Source organism: Kogia breviceps, chromosome 1 (assembly GCF_026419965.1).
Source record: "Kogia breviceps isolate mKogBre1 chromosome 1, mKogBre1 haplotype 1, whole genome shotgun sequence".
NCBI lineage: Eukaryota > Metazoa > Chordata > Mammalia > Artiodactyla > Physeteridae > Kogia > Kogia breviceps.
In genome coordinates, this window is record NC_081310.1 from 186,977,059 (window position 1) to 186,993,740 (window position 16,682).

The 16,682-nt window shown below is 51.4% G+C and overlaps 1 protein-coding gene across 1 annotated transcript in view; it reads right to left on the reverse strand.

Annotated features, from left to right (window-relative positions):
- Positions 1-2,290: 2,290 nt before the first annotated feature.
- Positions 2,291-16,682, reverse strand: part of VWA5B1 (von Willebrand factor A domain containing 5B1) — a 39,845-nt gene continuing 25,453 nt past the window's right edge. Inside the window, 8 exon segments of the mRNA XM_059074285.1 lie at positions 2,291-2,785; positions 4,309-4,426; positions 5,165-5,234; positions 5,866-5,940; positions 8,116-8,229; positions 11,380-11,517; positions 13,075-13,389; positions 13,823-14,024. Coding sequence (XP_058930268.1) covers positions 2,291-2,785; positions 4,309-4,426; positions 5,165-5,234; positions 5,866-5,940; positions 8,116-8,229; positions 11,380-11,517; positions 13,075-13,389; positions 13,823-14,024 — 1,527 coding nt within the window.

Genomic DNA, 16,682 nt, shown 5'->3' on the forward strand with positions numbered 1-16,682 from the left:
CCAGGGGTCTTGCAGCACTGCTTTTACACTGGGCAGGTACTGGACCACCTGAGCTCTGGTCATTGTCCACACTGAGCTTGGAGACCCAGAAGCAGGTTAAGCAAGAGGCTGGCCAGCCCAGTCCCACCTGGTCACCTTAAGGAGGAAAGAGGCCCAGACAGCACATGGGACTTGTTCAAGGTCACACAGACAATCAAGCAAGTCCATGGTCACTAAGAGGGAAACACCTCAGAGGCAGAGAATCTGGGAATATCAAAGCAGGGGGACCCCCCCCCCCGCCCGCCAACCCTGGCTCCAGGGCACCCAGAGAGGGATAGCCACTTGTCCAAACTAGTGCCAGGCATTTCAGCTCTCAGCTTGACAATATTTCCTTTCCTGGGGGGCCACGGAAAGGGGATGCCACGCCCCTTTCTCCTTCCCCTGAAGCTGGGGCTGCTGGCTGCATAGCTGCACAAGTGTTATTTTGTGGGGGAGGACGCATGCAGGGAGATGACAAGGTCTGGAGCCAGAGCCTCCAGCCCTCATCCCTCTGCGTGGGCGACGGCGCGGTTGGGTTCCTCCCCAGGGCGAGGGGGGGAGGTCTGAAGCAGAACAGTCAGCCAAGCAGCAGATGGGACTTGATCTAAAGCCTCCAGCCCCTTCTCCTCCGTGCGGGATGGGTGACCGGCTTTTCGAGGAGAGCCTCAGAAGGGCTGGGGATGTGAAATCCCCTCGTGGGAGATTTTGCAGCACGGCAGGAGGGTTGGGCAGGGCTGTGCATTGGGGGGCGGGGGGCGGGCGGGGCAGGGTACCGCATCCTGGTGGGGCTGCCTTTTCTCCATAAGTGATGCGTGTTCTGCTGAAACACCCCTCTCTCTCACCCGCTGCTGAAGACTGGGCATTTGTTGAGTTTTCATGAGGCTTCATGAAGGTGTTTGATCCATGGGGTCCTCCACATATCCCCGAAGGGGGACATCTAGGGGGAGGGTGCTTCTCGCCAGGGCCCTGGGGCCAGAAGGGAATCCTTTCCTTGGTTAGGAAAGGTTAGGGCCCTGGAGAGGGGGCTGGGCAAGGGCATGGATTCAGTGTGGAGGCCGAAGCTGATGGGCTGCCTTGGTGACGTCCAGACCCACCTCCAAGGGAGTCTGCAGGACAGAGGTGATGGGGCCCCAGCCACGAGGGAATCTGAGGTTGGGACACACCTGTCCCCACATGGTACACATGGTGGGCCTGAGAGAGGGACGTCCCCAGGGGCTCTCTGCTTTGAAGCTTCGAGAGCCTTTCATTTCATTGAATAAATCACAGCTCCCAGTGGAAGCTGCCATCCCCAGATGCACTGCAGCCAAGCAAGGTTCTCTGCTGCAAAAAAAGCCCGTCTCACAGTGTGCTCTGGCAAGGGAGGGCCCCCACTATCCCCAAATGCAGCTGACACAGGGTGGCTCTCTAGCCCTTCAACACAAGGGGTTGAAAGTGTGTAAAATTACTGAAAGTGTGTAAAATTACTTCAGGTGTCCTCTGGTTTCTCCACTGACTTCTGTGACCATGGCTCTTCTTTGGGGACTGGTTTTGCACAGACTGTGGCTTAATGCTAACACCTTGGCTTGCAGGGTGCCTCCCCTTGTCCCACCCATCTCCTCTTTTTAGATAGGAAGTCACAAATAGTCTGCAAACCAACACTAAAATATATGAAGGGCTTCCAAGCCAAAATAAAAGTTCCCCGGGTGAGTCTTTTAAAGTGCTGGGAAGGATGGTTCTCCAGGCAGTTTGTAAGTGGGATTTAGGGTCCTGGACTGTCGCCATGGAGACGTGCTCATCCCACAACGCAGCTGGCAGCGGTGGTCTCCCTCTGCCTGGATGCAGGCTTGCGGGTCTGGTTACTTTCAGGCTTTGGGGCCGCTCATCCACCCTTTATTTGAGGGGGGCATTGCCCATGTGATCCTCCTCCAGAGAGGAGAACTCAGGCTTAACCTGTATGCTCTCTTTCCCCACGCCCCAGTGGCAGTAAATTCCACGGCTCCCCGGATGTCGGGGCAGAAAGGAACCTCTGAACGTTCTGGGGTTCTAGTCCAACTCCCTCACCTCACCCACTATTTTACAGGTGGTGAAACTGAGGCCCAGAAGGGAGGGAGGGGCTGGCCTAAAGTTGCACGGTTAGGTGGTAGCAAAGTTGGCATTGGACTCAGGCCTCCTGATCGCCAATCCAGGGCTCTTTCTAGCAACCAGTATACTGGCTACAGTTTCAAGAGTCCCCCTACCAGGCACACGTGGTCTCCTCCCTCTCCCCCACTGCCCCAACCCCCCTTCCCCCCCACTACACATAATTCGGGTTATAGCAGAGCATATTGAACTCCAGGTTCTCATCCCAGGGCCGCAGGAGCAAGAACAGCTGGCGGGCGGCAGCCTTGAGCGTGCCCCGTGTGCGGCCCTCGGGCACCTCCTGCTGCTCCAGCCACGAGTTGGCCTTGGCGGCCACCAGCTCCCACTCAACGAAGTAGGAGGCGGAGCTGTGCTCCGGCCACGCCAGCGCCACCACTGTGGCCCACAGCTTCCCTGTGCGCTCTACCGCAGCCCTGGGCTCCCAGCCCGGCTTGCCCTCAGCCAGAGGCTCCAGGGAGAAGCTGTCACAGGAGGGGTGCCGAGGTGAGGGGCTGGTGCACGTCTGGGGACTCGGGGGCTGGCGGGAGGTGAGGGACACTCGGTGGCAGGTGAAGGGTGAGGTCCACTTGAGCTTCTCCATGGGGATGTGGATGGCCTTGCAGAAGGCTTGGTTGAGCGGGAAGGCTCCGGAGGCCAGCCGCAGGGATACCTGTGTGGGGGGGAGCCCCTCAGTGGGCCTCAAAGTTTTTAGCCCATGGAGCCCCAGGCCATGCCCAAGTCTGGGTGCACACAGCCCGCTGGTTCACACCTCCCCCAGCCAGCTCGCCCCACCTACCCGGGGGATTTGCAGGATACCCAGCCCAGCCGAGCACCGCCATGCTTTAGCCCCCTGGTACTTCAAGTTGATGACTTTCCAAGCCCAGCTCAACATCCTCACTCCAGACCTGCCTCTCGTCCTGGGCACATGGGCCCAGCTCGGCCACTGGGACCATCCACTGCCATCCAACAGACCCCGGGCAGCTAACCACCCTCTTCCTCCCTCCATGTCAATCGGTTACCAAGTCCCAACGGGTCCCACTTTCTGAACAGCTCTGCAGTCCGCCATCTGCCACTTCACGCTGTCCCTGCCTCTACTTCCCTCCCCTGTCCCCCCACCTTCACCCCATCTTTCCTGCAGCCTGAGGGGTCTTTGTAAGGCAGAGGCCTTGTCACTTTTTGGAGGCCACCGGCTCAGTAGTTTCAATTTCCTCCTAGAATAAATCCAAGCTATGATTTCCAAAGAGCTGTTTTGTCCTTGTCTCTTTCCCCTCCACCCATTCTCCAGCCCCCAAGCTCGCCCTCTCACGTGTAAACTGTCGGCTTAACCATGTAACTTCAGCACGTAAACTATGGGCTTAACCATTACATTCTTCTGGAAGTCATGTGTCATTCCTCCCTGACCTCAAGCCTGGAGTAGGTTTCCCCCTCCCTCCCATCCCCCCCACCAAGCCCAACTGCTCCCATCACAGCACCTAACGATCAGAATTGCCCGGTTTCCTTGGCAGTGCCGTGATTGCAGCACCATCTTCACCTAGTTCAAGGTTGTCTCCCAGGGCTAGCGCTGGGCCTGGCTCAACAAATCCTTGCTGAGTGAATACATGCCTCCTGCTCTATTGCCCGGGATATGTGGGAACTCCAAGTGACACTAAGCACTTGGGTATGCAGGGGCTGCAGCGGGGCAGTGAAGCTCAAACCGTGTCCCTCCTTTCAGCACCTCTTGATCCCCAGCCTTGCTGAGCCCCAGATGTGGCAGGACCAGGCTCCCTTGCTCCTCGATTCAGAGACACCCACTCCCGACCTGGGTTTCTCTCCCTGCCCGTCATGCTGGGGCATCTGCAGAGCCACTTGCTAAACACGTTGCATGTCCCTGGGGTGTTCATTTTACTTGCATGTGAGTCATTTCAAGGCTTATTTTTATGTATTGAAAAACAGACGCACAGAGGTGGTGGAGTAGAGTGCAAGATTCCCGTGAATTTTTAAAGCGAAGGTGGCAGATTGCAAAGACTTTTCACGGTGCTGGCGCTGGCTTTTAGCATCACTCCTAAACCCCAGATGGGGGGACTCAGGCAAACTCCCTCTGCGCGGCTGCTACGTGGGCGGGAAGGTCTAGGTCTTCCTCCCTTGGTGGAGGGGGAGCAGGGGGCAGCCCCTCTGCTGAGTGCAGGCCTGAGGTCTGGGGTCTGGGGCACTCACCAGCGGGACGTAGTCCAAGCTCTGGCTCCCTGGGGCTGCCTCTGGAGCCTTGGTCAGTGGTTTGCCCAGGAAGCCCTTGGCCGCTCGCGTCAGCAGCCTGGACTTGTTGAGATTCAGCCTGTGTGGGTGGAGCCGGGGAAGAGTGACCACCGCTGCCCCCGTGGTGTCCCTGGTCATCCCCCCCGACCCCCGAGCCCACTCAACAGCTTCTGAAAGTCAGGGCTGGAAAGGGATCTGACAGATGACCTCCTCATTTGACAGTGCATTTCCCCGGAGGCACTCAGTCAGTTAGCAGCTGCCCGGGGCGAGAGGAGAGGTAGTTAGGACCCTCTTTTTTATTTTTTTTTTTTTTGGCGGTACGCAGGCCTCTCACTGTTGTGGCCTCTCCCGCTGCGGAGCACAGGCTCCGGACGCGCGGGCTCAGCGGCCATGGCTCACGGGCCCAGCCGCTCCGCGGCATGTGGGATCCTCCCGGACCAGGGCACGAACCCGCGTCCCCTGCATCGGCAGGCGGACTCTCAACCACTGCGCCACCAGGGAAGCCCAGGACCCTCTTTTGATAGCGTGTTCTTGTTCAGCCCAGTGGTCAGAGAGTCTCATGCTGGCCCTCTCAGGGAGACTTGCATTTGCAAAGACACTGTGAACCCGTGAGAAGTGAACTTGGGGCGGAGGTGGTTTCAGCAGGGTGATACCTGAAGACAGTGCTATCTCTGGGCAGGGGTCCTTCTTGGCATCCTTCAGGTTGTTGATTTTTGTGTAAGTGTCAGCCTGGACCTGCCTTTGGCCTTCCAAGCTAGGGACAGTCCTGGGAAAACGGGTGGCGGTAGAGTGAACCCCCCGTGGAAATCCCATGTACCTGGATCCAAAGAGAGTCTCTGAGGCCTTCAAGGAAGAAAGGGTGTTGGTGGCCAGACTGCGCAGGGGACCTGGAGAGCCACAGAATGACAGTTAGGTCTTGACAGATGACCCTGTGCAGCTGTTCACTACCCAGATGGGGAAACAGAGGCCCAGAGAGGGGCAGGGGCTTGCCTACACCCCTAGGGATCTGAGCTAATGATCGGGCTGCAGGGCTGTTCCTGACCCAGTTGGTATGGGGAGGGGAGAAATATGTGGGTCCATGTGTAAAGAGGCAGACCTCCAAGTTCCCTTGGCTGGTGGCCCCTGGCATCTTCTGGAAGGTTACCTGTGGGGACAGTGACAATTTCACAACAACCCCCTTCAGCCCCAAGTAGGGACATTGAGTTTCCTCAATGGGCACATTGCTTGAAGATTCTCGGCAGAGGGAGGTGGTAGAATGGTCCCTCAGCTGGGAATTGGGGGGCCTGATTCCTGGCCTAGCTCTGTCACCAACTTGCTGTGTGACCTTGGGCAAGTCACTTCACCTCTCTGGGTCTCAGTTTTCTTCCTTTAAAGTGTGGATACTCCTATTTATCGTACATGGACCTGTTTTGAGGAATAAAAGAACCAACAAGGACTTTGTTGGGTTAAGACACTCTCTTGGCCCAAAGATCTATCACTATTTTAATTAAAGGGAGAGCTGGCAGACTGCCCGCTCACCTTCAGGAGCAGCGTACTTCTCGCCGCCCAGGGATGTGTTCTCACGGAAGGGCGCAGTGGGGCTTTCCTCCACATCTACAATAGAGGAAGCCAGCGAGGCCTGAGCTTCCCCAGCCCTCCCCATTGCCTCCGATCCTCCCAAGGAGAGTGCTGGTCTGAATTCACAGTACCTGGGGATGGGCTGGGAGAGCAAGGTCAGGGTTCCACCCCTGCCTGGATGGGCCTTCATCTCCCAAAGATCCCACCTGTGCTCCACTGTAAGGGTCCGACATGCCTGGGTTCAAATCCCGACTCTCCCAATGATTAGCTGTGTGATCCCAGGGCAAGTTACTTGCTTTATAAGTTTCAATTGCAAATCGGGGATAATAGTATTGATCTGTGTTGTTGTGAAGGTTAAATGAGATAATACACAGATAGTGCTTAGTGCCTGGTCCATGATAAGTGCTCAATAAAGCCGCAAGCTACAGACCCAGCAGGGAAGCAGGAGCAGGTCGGAGGCCCGAGCATGGTGTTTGGAGGTGGGCGGAAAGGTGGGTTCATGCCAGCTCTCCAGGAGGCATCAGAACATGGCATTGACATGTCAGAGGGCTCTGAGCCTCAGTTTCCCCATCTGTAAAATGGGGATAATACTTGCACATCGTTCGTTCAAAATATATAATCAGGATGATTATTCTTATGACTGTTATACTATTTCAATGGCTGGAGAGTGACGGGCATATACACTATATAGGAATGATCCAAATTATGGAGAAAGCTTCATGAACAGATTTGTTCTGCAAAGCCTCTGTCTCCTTTATGAGACCGTTAGTAGCTCTGTGAGGGCAAGAAACTCTGATTATCACTGGGTGCTCTGGGGGCAGCACAAGAGTGAACCAGTGACTGAATGAATGAGGCAACCAGCAGGCAGAGAGCATGGTGGTTAATTAACCTCATGGACTCTGGAGCCAGACACGGCTTGTTCAAATCTCGGTTCTATTGTGCATCTGCGGTGTGACCTTGTGTAAGTCAATTAATCTCTCTGAGCCTCGGTTTCCTCATCTCTTAATGCGGAAAATAAAAGAAACCCTCTCCGATGGGTGTGAGGAGTCGCGGATAATTAAAGCAGCGCCCAGCACACAGAAAACCCTCGGTGAGTGTTAGCCATTGTCACCCTTGGGGAGGGAAAGGGCTTGGGATAGACTAAGAGTTTAGAAGTCCTACACACTGTGTATGAATCAATTCAAAGAAGGGATTCAAAAGAAGGGATTTGTGATTTTGATGGAAGCCATGGGCCACCAATTGCTGAGCTACAGAGAAAAGAAAGGGTAGACCAGAAGTTTCCTCTAGACTGGTAACCCAGCTTGACTCAGGGGTAGAGCAGGTTCCGCTTGGTTTTGGAGGCTCTGAGGGACCAAGGAGCTGGCAGAACTCCTTAATTCTGAAGAGATCCTCATCGGGATTTTCACCTCCTTACAAACTGTTCCTTTTTTAACCCATCAAAGTCTGTGAGCACTTTCTAATCCCTCAGACAAAACATTGTTATGATCTGGGGGTCGGGGCTAGTGGCCAGGTGGGACCTCTGATGTCCTTCCCACGCACAGAAGAAGGCAGGAGATGCTCATTGTACACGTGAGGGCACGTAGGAAGGGGTTAGGACTAGTGCAGCAGTTAGGCTGTCTTTAGTGGGACAAAAAAGACATACAGACATCCAAGACACAGAGGATTAAGGCAATCCTGTGAATTAGTGCAAGGTCACCAAATGGTCAAATCATGGGTCTTCAAGGACCCAAGCTGCAGGCACAATGAAATCAGGTGAAGGTGGAAAGGATGCTTTTGGGAATCCTGGAAGAAGCAGAAGGTGGGATGGAACCGCCTCTTTGCTTTTTCCTTTATTAGGTTTCCTGGCATTCAGTGCCTGGGAGGACTCCGAGGTTGGAGGTGGGAAACAGCCATTGGGGTTGGTGGACCTTGAAAAGGGAGAGGTGGGGGATGGTGTGGGCACGTGGGCAGGGAGGCCAGGCTGCTCTCTGGCTCCCGGTGGCTCTCTCAGCAAAGCTGTGTAAACGATGCATGCCTGGGCCATGCTGAGCCCCCCTGCCCATCTCAGGCCTCAGAGAATCCAGGAAACCTGGCCTTGCTCTCACCCCATAAGGCCCAGAGTGAAGTCTCAGAGAGAGTCCTTCAGGGCCTCGGCCATGAGGGTGCAGTGGCTCAGGGGGCCAGGCTTCAGAGTACACCAGAGGCAGCTCTTACTTAGGCTCTGAAATTTGCCATCTCCTGCAGCTGAGTCTTCCCCAAGCATCGTCTGGGACCGCCTGAAACCAGCAGAAGTGCCCCTCGACTGTCGGGTCAGCACCCGAGAGCTGACCATCCGCAACACAGCACCTTTATGGGGACAAGGAGAAGGGGTCAGATGGGTACAACTGTGCCAGTCTTTTTCCTCTTCCCCAAGGCTGGCAGGAATGATTCTGGCTTCACTCTGTCAATTATCTAAAGGCAGGGAGGCATTGCAGAAGGTAAGACCATGAGCTCTGAGCCAGAATGACCTGGGTTTGAACCCCAGCCCCATCTCTGACTAACTGGATGGGGTACTGACCACTCTGAGCCTCAGTTTCTTTACCTGGAAAATGGGGAGAATAATACTGACCTTGCCAGGTAAATTCTATTGCTGAGATAATGTTCAGAAAGCACCAATGTTTTCGAGTTAGTTAAAAGGCTGGTTTTCTCAGAAACACCCCATTTCCCTTCTCTCTCAGTTTGCTGTCTCAGAAACGGAGGTCCCAGATTCCTCTCCCACAGGGCAGGGCCCTGAGTCCCAGAGCATCACTATCAGGGTATGAAGATGAAGCTACAGCACCCAACAGTGTGTTTTGGGAAACTCCATTCTCGGAGAACACTAGTTTGGAAGTTGTTCCTTAAAAAATGAAGAGTTCCATTGGAAAATAAGTCTTGAAGAAGCTTCATACTGTAGTCCATTCTCTGAGCCTCCTGATGTATACTAACACCCTAAAGGCTCTGAGAAGTCCTGCAGTAAAGAAAGCTTTTAAGTTTTATTTAATCCAGTCATTCAGAAATGTTTTTTCCTAATCTGGTATTTCCTATTTTTGTGCTGAATGGCCATTAACAAGACACGGAACCGGGGTTCTCGTTTCCTGGAACACACTTTGGGAAGTGCTGATCCAAATCTTAGGGGGCTGTGGGACTTGGGTTAAGATATGTGCCTGGTCCTTAAAACTCCCAGACTGCGGCTACAGAAGCTAAAAAAAAAATGGTCCGAGATGAGTGGGAGGGGGTGACATCATTCAGGGTGACAGTGCCCAGTGGGTGAGAAGACCCAGTGGAGTGACAGCCTGAGCTGCTGGCCAGAACCTGAAATCGGAGGAACTGAGGCAGAGAGGGAGGGAGGGAGTGGGTCGTTGAATATTTTGGTACCAGATTTTTAAAAAGCAGGGTGGGGGGAGGGCAGAGGAATCAGAAAAGGCATATTTTGTTTCCAAACACAATTATTTCAGGAGGTCTGCTTTAGAAAGAAAAAAGAAAAAGCTGCTGCAAAGAACAGAAAATGAATTGATAATTCAGGAAAGAAAAAGTACATATGGTCCATAAACATGCGAAAAGTTTTCAACAAAGAAGCTAAAGAAATTCCCCGAAGATACTTTTCTCCCCTCTCAGTTTAGTAGGTTTAGAAAGATAAACAATTTTCAGTGGTGGTGAGGGTAGAAAACCTCCCTCATGATAAACTTTGGGGGCAGGGTCAGTTTGATAACATACATCACAGTAATTTAAAATGGGCCAAACTCCTTGATATGCAATCTTAGTTCTGAATGTCAGCCCTGAAGAGATTACCAGACAGGTGCACAGAGATGTTCTTTGCAGCACAATTTACAATAATCAAAAGGGGAATAAACAAAAGGTCTAATAATAGGGGGCTACATTCTGATAAACCTTAAGAGGCGGTGGAGGGACATCCCTGGTGGTCCAGTGGTAAAGAATCCTCCTTCCAATGCAGGGAATGTGGGTTCGATCCCTGGTTGGGGAACTAAGATCCCACGTGCCGCGGGGCACAACTACTGAGCCCACGCGCCTCGGCTAGAGAGCCCGCCTGCCGCAAACTACAGAGCCCATGCGCTCTGGAGCCTGCGCAACACAACTAGAGAGAAGCCTGCACGCCACAACAGAGCCCGCGTGCTGCAACTAAGTACTGATGCAGCCAAAAATAATAAATAAATAAATTAATTAATTAATTAAACATTAAAAAAATAAGAGGCAGTGGAGAGAAGTAGGAGGGAGCACAGACTCTGAAACCAGGCGACTGGGAGTCAAAGCCTGACTCGGCCCTTCACTGCTGTGTGACCGTGGGCAAGTTACTTAGCCCCTCTGCCTCTGCTTCCCCACCTGTAAAATGGGGGAAACAGTATCTTCTTTGCAGAGCTGTTTTGAGGATCAAATGATTTAATGTATATAAAGGACTTTGGAACAGTGTCTAACTGGCTGTTATGATGATGATCGCTCCCTGCAGTGGGGTACCTGCTGCTATTAAAATGAAAAGACGGAAAGATATTTCCCACACCCAGAGTTCGTAAGATATAGCACATATTGGTATGATCCAATTTATGCAAAATGATCTGTCTTTTGATTTCTCTACATGTAGACACCTGTAGAAAGAAGTCTGGCAGGATGGTCACACCAAGGGATTAATTAGTACTCATTTCTGGATGACTGTCAGTGCCAGTCACTTTGGTTTATTTTATGTCTTTCTATATTTAATTTTAATTTTTGTTTATTTTTTTAATTGAAGTGTAGTTGAGTTACAATAGTGTGTTAGTTTCAGGTATACAGCAAAGTGATTCAGATTTATATATATATATATATATATATACACACACACCCATGTATATATTCTTTTTCAGATTCTTTTCCCTTATATTTTGTTATTACAAAATGTTGAGTAGCGTTCCCTGTGCTATACAGTAGGTCCTTCTTGGTTACCTGTTTTATATATGTGTGTATATGTTGATCCCAGACTCCTAATTTATCTCTCTCCCCCTTTCCCCTTTGGTAACCATAAGTTTGTTTTCTATGTCTGTGGGTCTATTTCTGTTTTGTAAATAAGTTCATTTGTATCTTTTGGTTTTAGATTCTACATATAAGTGGTATCATATGATATTTGTCTTCCTCTGGCTTATTTCACTTCATATGATAATCTCGAGGTCCATCCACATCTTTCTATATTTTAGACTTTTCTACAGTGAGCACATACCAATTGGAAAAATACAGTCAAGTCGTATTCATTTAGTGGGAAAAGGGGACTGAGATGGTTTCACAGCCCTCTGTGAAAGAGTAGTGGGATGGGGGTTCATCTGCCCCCTACCCCCTGGTGGCCAAGCCATTCTGCTGGGGGGCCTTTTAGCTTCAAGGCCCTTCCCTGACCCCCTCCCCACCAGTCTAGGCTCCTTTGTATCCCAGTCCCCCTCCTCTGGCCCACTTGGGAGTTGCTTGGCCCTCAGAAGAGCCCTGGCCATGCACCTGCCTTACCAGAGTCGGGGTATCCCACGACGGTGGGCAGGTAACGGCTCTCGCTTCTGTCCACAGGCACGAAGGCTGTGTACTTGCTGACGATGTTGCAGGCTTTGCTGGTGTGCACGGCGCTCACTTGGTAGCGGCGGCTGGACCCTGCAGAGGGAGAAGGGGGGGCCACTGTGTGGAGTCGAAAAGTCCGCCCTGACATGGAAGCTCTGGAAGCTAAAAGGAGGGCTAGATCCATGGTCCCATCTTTGGAATTAAATAAGCCCTTAAAATTAAGGAGCTACCAACTTGCCATTAAGGTCATTTAAAAGAAACCCTCAAGATTATTAAATCCTCCACCATCACTTCATAAAATAAGGATATTTTAATGTAAAAGAGGTAAGACATCTAATAAAAAATGACAGTTACTTTCCTTAAATAACTTTACTGCTATTAAAAAAACCCCCCAAATCTCTGTTGTCAGTGTCTTCTATTTTCAGTTTGCAGCTCTCTGATGAGAATCTTGCTGTAGGATTTCACAGGTCCCCTGGCCGTGTGGGGACCATTGGTCTGGCCCATTGGGACAACCTTGCAGAGACGAACCAGAGAGGGAGAGTGGTGAGCGTAGGGTCACACAGCAAGTTAGGAATGGACCTGAGATGGACCTGAATGGACCCAGGATGGTCCCCAAAGCCCAGGCTCTCCCTACTGAGCGGGTGAGTGGTCTCCTTGGTATGAAGGATGGACAAATGTCCTGTGAACTGTAAGGTAAAGTGCTCATGGGAAGAAAACAAAATAACATTTACAAAAATACAAATAATATAAAATATAAACCATGTAGTATTGTTATATAAATAAAGCATAAACTATAACAAATAACAGAAATATTCTCTGTATCTCTATTTATCTGTTCTCCAGGTGTGTTCCATCAAGATCCCAGGGATCACTGTCTTGAAAGTTTGCCCCAATTCCTGAACTAGATTAGCCTCCCCAGCATCCCTTTTATACAATTTCTTGGATCCCTGTGTTTCTTCTTAATAGCATTAGGACAAACGCACTCGATTAATTGTGTGCATTTGATTAATGTCGGCTGGCTTCCCTGCTAATCTGTGTCAAGCACTCATAAGTTAGGACGGGGATGGTGGTGGCCACTGCACTGCTCAGCCCTGAGCCTGGCCCCCAGCTGATCCGTACTCAGTAAATGGCCTTGACTGGTTACTGGGTGGACCGATGAGATCTAGGGGTTCTGTGGGAAGATAGGTGTGCTCCCAGAGGAGCAAGGCAGGTGGAATAGGGCGATCTCCACGCTTCTGTCTCGGGAGCCCTACAGGGGCGCTGCAGGGAGATGCCCTGAGAAGTGAGGAGGAGTGAGGGCCCTGTAGCAGAGGAAAAGGAGGGAGGAGAGGACTGGTCACCGGGTGGGTGTGGGAGGTGTGGAGGAGCGTGGGGCTGGGAGGGGGCAGATTAAGCAGGGGGTGGAGCCCTGGTACGCTGTGTGTGTGTGTGTGTGTGTGTGTGTGTGTGTGTGTGTGGAGGGGGACTGTGGGGGTCAAGGGAGGCACTTGGGGGCAGCGATGGGGGCGGGGAGACGGAGCACTGGGCGGTGGCAGGGCAGTGGGGAGAAGGAAGGGGGTGGAGCCAGGGCAGGAGGGCAGTCCCTGGGGGAGAGGCAGGGGAGGGACATGGAGCGGGGCTGCGAGGAGCGGGCGCGCCCGCGGCTCTCACCTTGCTCGATCTCTCCCTCGCGCTCCGCCAGCTGCTCGAAGTCGCAGATGATGGCGCGGGCTGCCAGGTGGTGGAAGGTCTCGCTCCACAGGTCGGGCTCGCGCGCGCCGCCCCTCTTGGGGCCGGGAGGCCCCAGATCAAAGCTCACCTCCCACTGCAAAGGCTGGCTGTCGCGCAGGCCCTTGACCACGGCCTTGCCCAGCACGGGTCCTGGGGTGGGGGGCCTGCGGGGACTGGCCTGCTCCTCGGACTCAGCTAGGGGCTCCCAGTCAGAGGACATCTCGGTCTCCAAGGCGGAGGGGTGATGGGACAGCTCTGGGGGCGGAGGGACAAGCGGGCTGTGATCTGAGCTGCAGGACAAGGGGTCCATTCCCAGGCGACATCATCCCTCCCCAGGATGCAGACACCCCTAAGCAAGGACAGTCCCCCTCCCCCCTCCCGCCCCCAGGGAACACACAACTCTTTCCTTAGGAGAGCAGGGGTGGCACTGGCTTGTCCCCAAGAATAGGGCAGACCCACCTCTCAGGAAGCCAGGACCTGAGGGGGCCAGATAGGGTGGCGGGTCACTCCACAGGTGGGACAGCTAGGAGCCTCACAGGCAGCCCAAGGGCCAGGGTGGTTGGGGGAGAGGGATTGGTGAGGTCCTCCGGGAGGGATGGGCCACAGCAGGTGCCCCCCTCCCAGGCTGGGCTACAGCCTAGGATTCCTCCCTGTCCCCAGTCAGGTCTTGGACCCTGTGGGCACTCACCCAGGTCCCCAGGGCTGCAGCTGTCTGAGGCAGGCTTCAGGCCAGACCCAAGATCCAGCTCTTTCATGGGGCTCCAAGCCCGGGTCTCCTGGCCAGAGGGCAGGAAGGGCTGGCAGCCTTGGGGCAGCAGAGAGGGCCTGAGGGCCCCTGGACGCCAGAGTCTGGGGCCCCGGCTCAGGTCCGCGCCACTGTTCAGCAAGGGCTAAGAATGCAAGAGGAAGGGGAGGTGGCTGAGCTCCTGGTGGCGGGCCCCCTTCCCTCCACTCCCAGCCACAACTCTTTCCCTGGCTACTCCAGCTCCTCCTGGGGGACTGCCCCTGTAGTATCCAAGGACACACGACCTGCTCTCCATTACCCATGAGAAACATCAACACGAATAATCCCACACCATGGATAAAGTCCAAACCAGGAAAACCGTGGAAAATCACATACCATGGATAACATTCTAAACCCACCTTTTTTGGTTTTGGCCATAAAGTTTAAAACTCTGTGTGTGTGTGTTTGTGGTTATAATTATCAGCCTTTTCCCTTATGTCTTCTCATTTGTCATGCTTAAAACGTCTTTCCTACTAAAAAAAATTCTAGAATTTTTGTGATTCTATTTTTGTTTGTTTAAATCTTTGATTCACAAAAAAATTTATTTTGAGGTAAGGAAATAGAAAACAGCCTTTTCTTTGATTTTATGAAGAGTACAGACGTCATCACCACTTACTGAATACAGTTCATACATTGAGTCCCTACAGCTTGTCAGTTCTCTACCTCTATCCTGACAAAGCTGTCATGTATATTTGGTTTTACTTCTGGACTTTCTGTTCTGTTTTGTGGAGTTAATCTGTTTAGTGCTAGTACAAAACACTTCAAAAGGCAAGGAATAAACTGAGAAACATATTTGCAACACGCATGACAAAGATCATTTTCAAGAAAATGCTCTTATAAATCACTGGGGTGGAGGAGAAGGGAGATAAACTCAATAGAATAATGGGTTAAGGGCATCTGCAGGCGGTTCATAGGAAGAGGATTCTATAAGCCCATGAAAAAATGCTCAATCTCATGAGCATTGCTCTAAATTGAAATAAGTTATGATTTTTTTAAATCTTCTGGATTAGCAAATATTTAAATGTTTGATTAACAACCAGAGTTGTCAACAAGGAGACAGTTTCTCATGGACTGTTGGTGGGACTCTGCACTGAAGCACACTTGTAAAAGAATGATTTAGCAGTGCGCTATCTCTCAACAAAATGCACAATCTCCTTTGACCCAGCGATGCCACTTTTAGGAATTTAATTCTGTGGTAATACACAAGGATGCCAATATCCGTGTGCCCGTATTGTATATTTATTACGGTACTGTTTGTAAAAGTGAAAATCTGGAAACTGTGTAAATGTCCATCGCTAGGGGTTGGTAAATACGTTATGGTACATCCATGCAATGGAACACCATACAACAGTGAAATGAAAGAGGTGGATATTTTCCAAACCAATACGGGAAGATGTCCAAGATAAAGTTTATTTCAAAAAAGTAAATTGCAACTGTTCTATATTTTGATTGTGGAGAGAGTTACACGACTACATGCATTTGTCAAAACACATAGAGCTGTTCACTGAGAAGAATAATGTTACTGCATATAAAAAGGGAATTAAAAAGACATTTAAAAAGTAAATTGGAGAGTTTATATATGTGATTGTTCAAAACATATATGTGTGTCGCATATGTGTGTTTTTTAGTGTGTGTAATATTTCTGGAAGGAAACACCCAAAACCAAGTGGGTCAGGGCACGGGGGAGGGGGACTTTTATTTTTACTTTATATTCAACTGAACAGTTTGAGAGTTTTTCTATTGAAAACCCCGAGTACGTATTACTTTTGTAATTAAAGAATATTAAATTAGTTAAAAATAAATTTTGTGCCTCTGGGAACACATACATCTGCCTGGAAGGAGGAGGGGATGGGGGGACGAAGGCACTTATTAGGTGTATCCGAGAGAAAAAGTGCCTCTCAGTTTTTAGGCTAACAGTTAACCATGGGGTCTTTTTCATCTCTATCAAATATTTACTGGAAAGAGGACTGTGTCTCCCCATTAGATGGGGTCTCCTTGGGGCAGGGGCTAGATTCATCCTTCCTGTTTCCTCTGGGCCTGAGGTCCTGGGATGGTACAAGGGTGTGGGAGATGAAAGGGACTGCTCCTTCTTAGGACGGCCTCAGTGGGAACTGGTACCCAGCCAAGGCTGCTGGGTCCCAGGGCATCCCTAACCTCTTCACCACAACAGAGACTGGGACTCCCCCTAACCCTACCCCACCATCACCAGCACATTGAGAAACAGAAGCTGCTACAGTTTCCATAGCAACAAGTTAGTCTAAGATACAGCCCCCTTCACCCAGCCATAGGCTGCAGGGAGTGTATGTGTGTGTGTGTGTGTGTGTGTGTGTGTGCATATACATTCACACAAGTGTATTGGAGATAGATTGTGGAAGAAGCCAAGCAGCGAATGGGGAGAGATGAACAAAGATGGGCCAGAAGTGAGGAGGAGAGCTGCCAAGCTACCCAGAGCTCTCACCAAGTAGAGTTGCATTTAAAGGACACCTACTGTGTGCCAGGTGCCGCACTAGGCACTTCGTCTTTTATCAGCCAATGCTGCAAGAGTCCTCCACCTACAGTGGGCTCCAAGTAAACATCTGTTGATGACTGTTAGCTCAATCATCTGACAAGCCATTCTCGTCATGTCATAGATGAAGAAATTGGGGGCCCAAAGAGGTTAAGCAACATGCTAGAGGAGCAGAGTCTGCCTGACTCCAAGGTCAGTCAGTCTCTTCCAACTGCATCGAGTGGTTCCTGGCTAAGCACAGAGAAGAGCCTTCAGGGG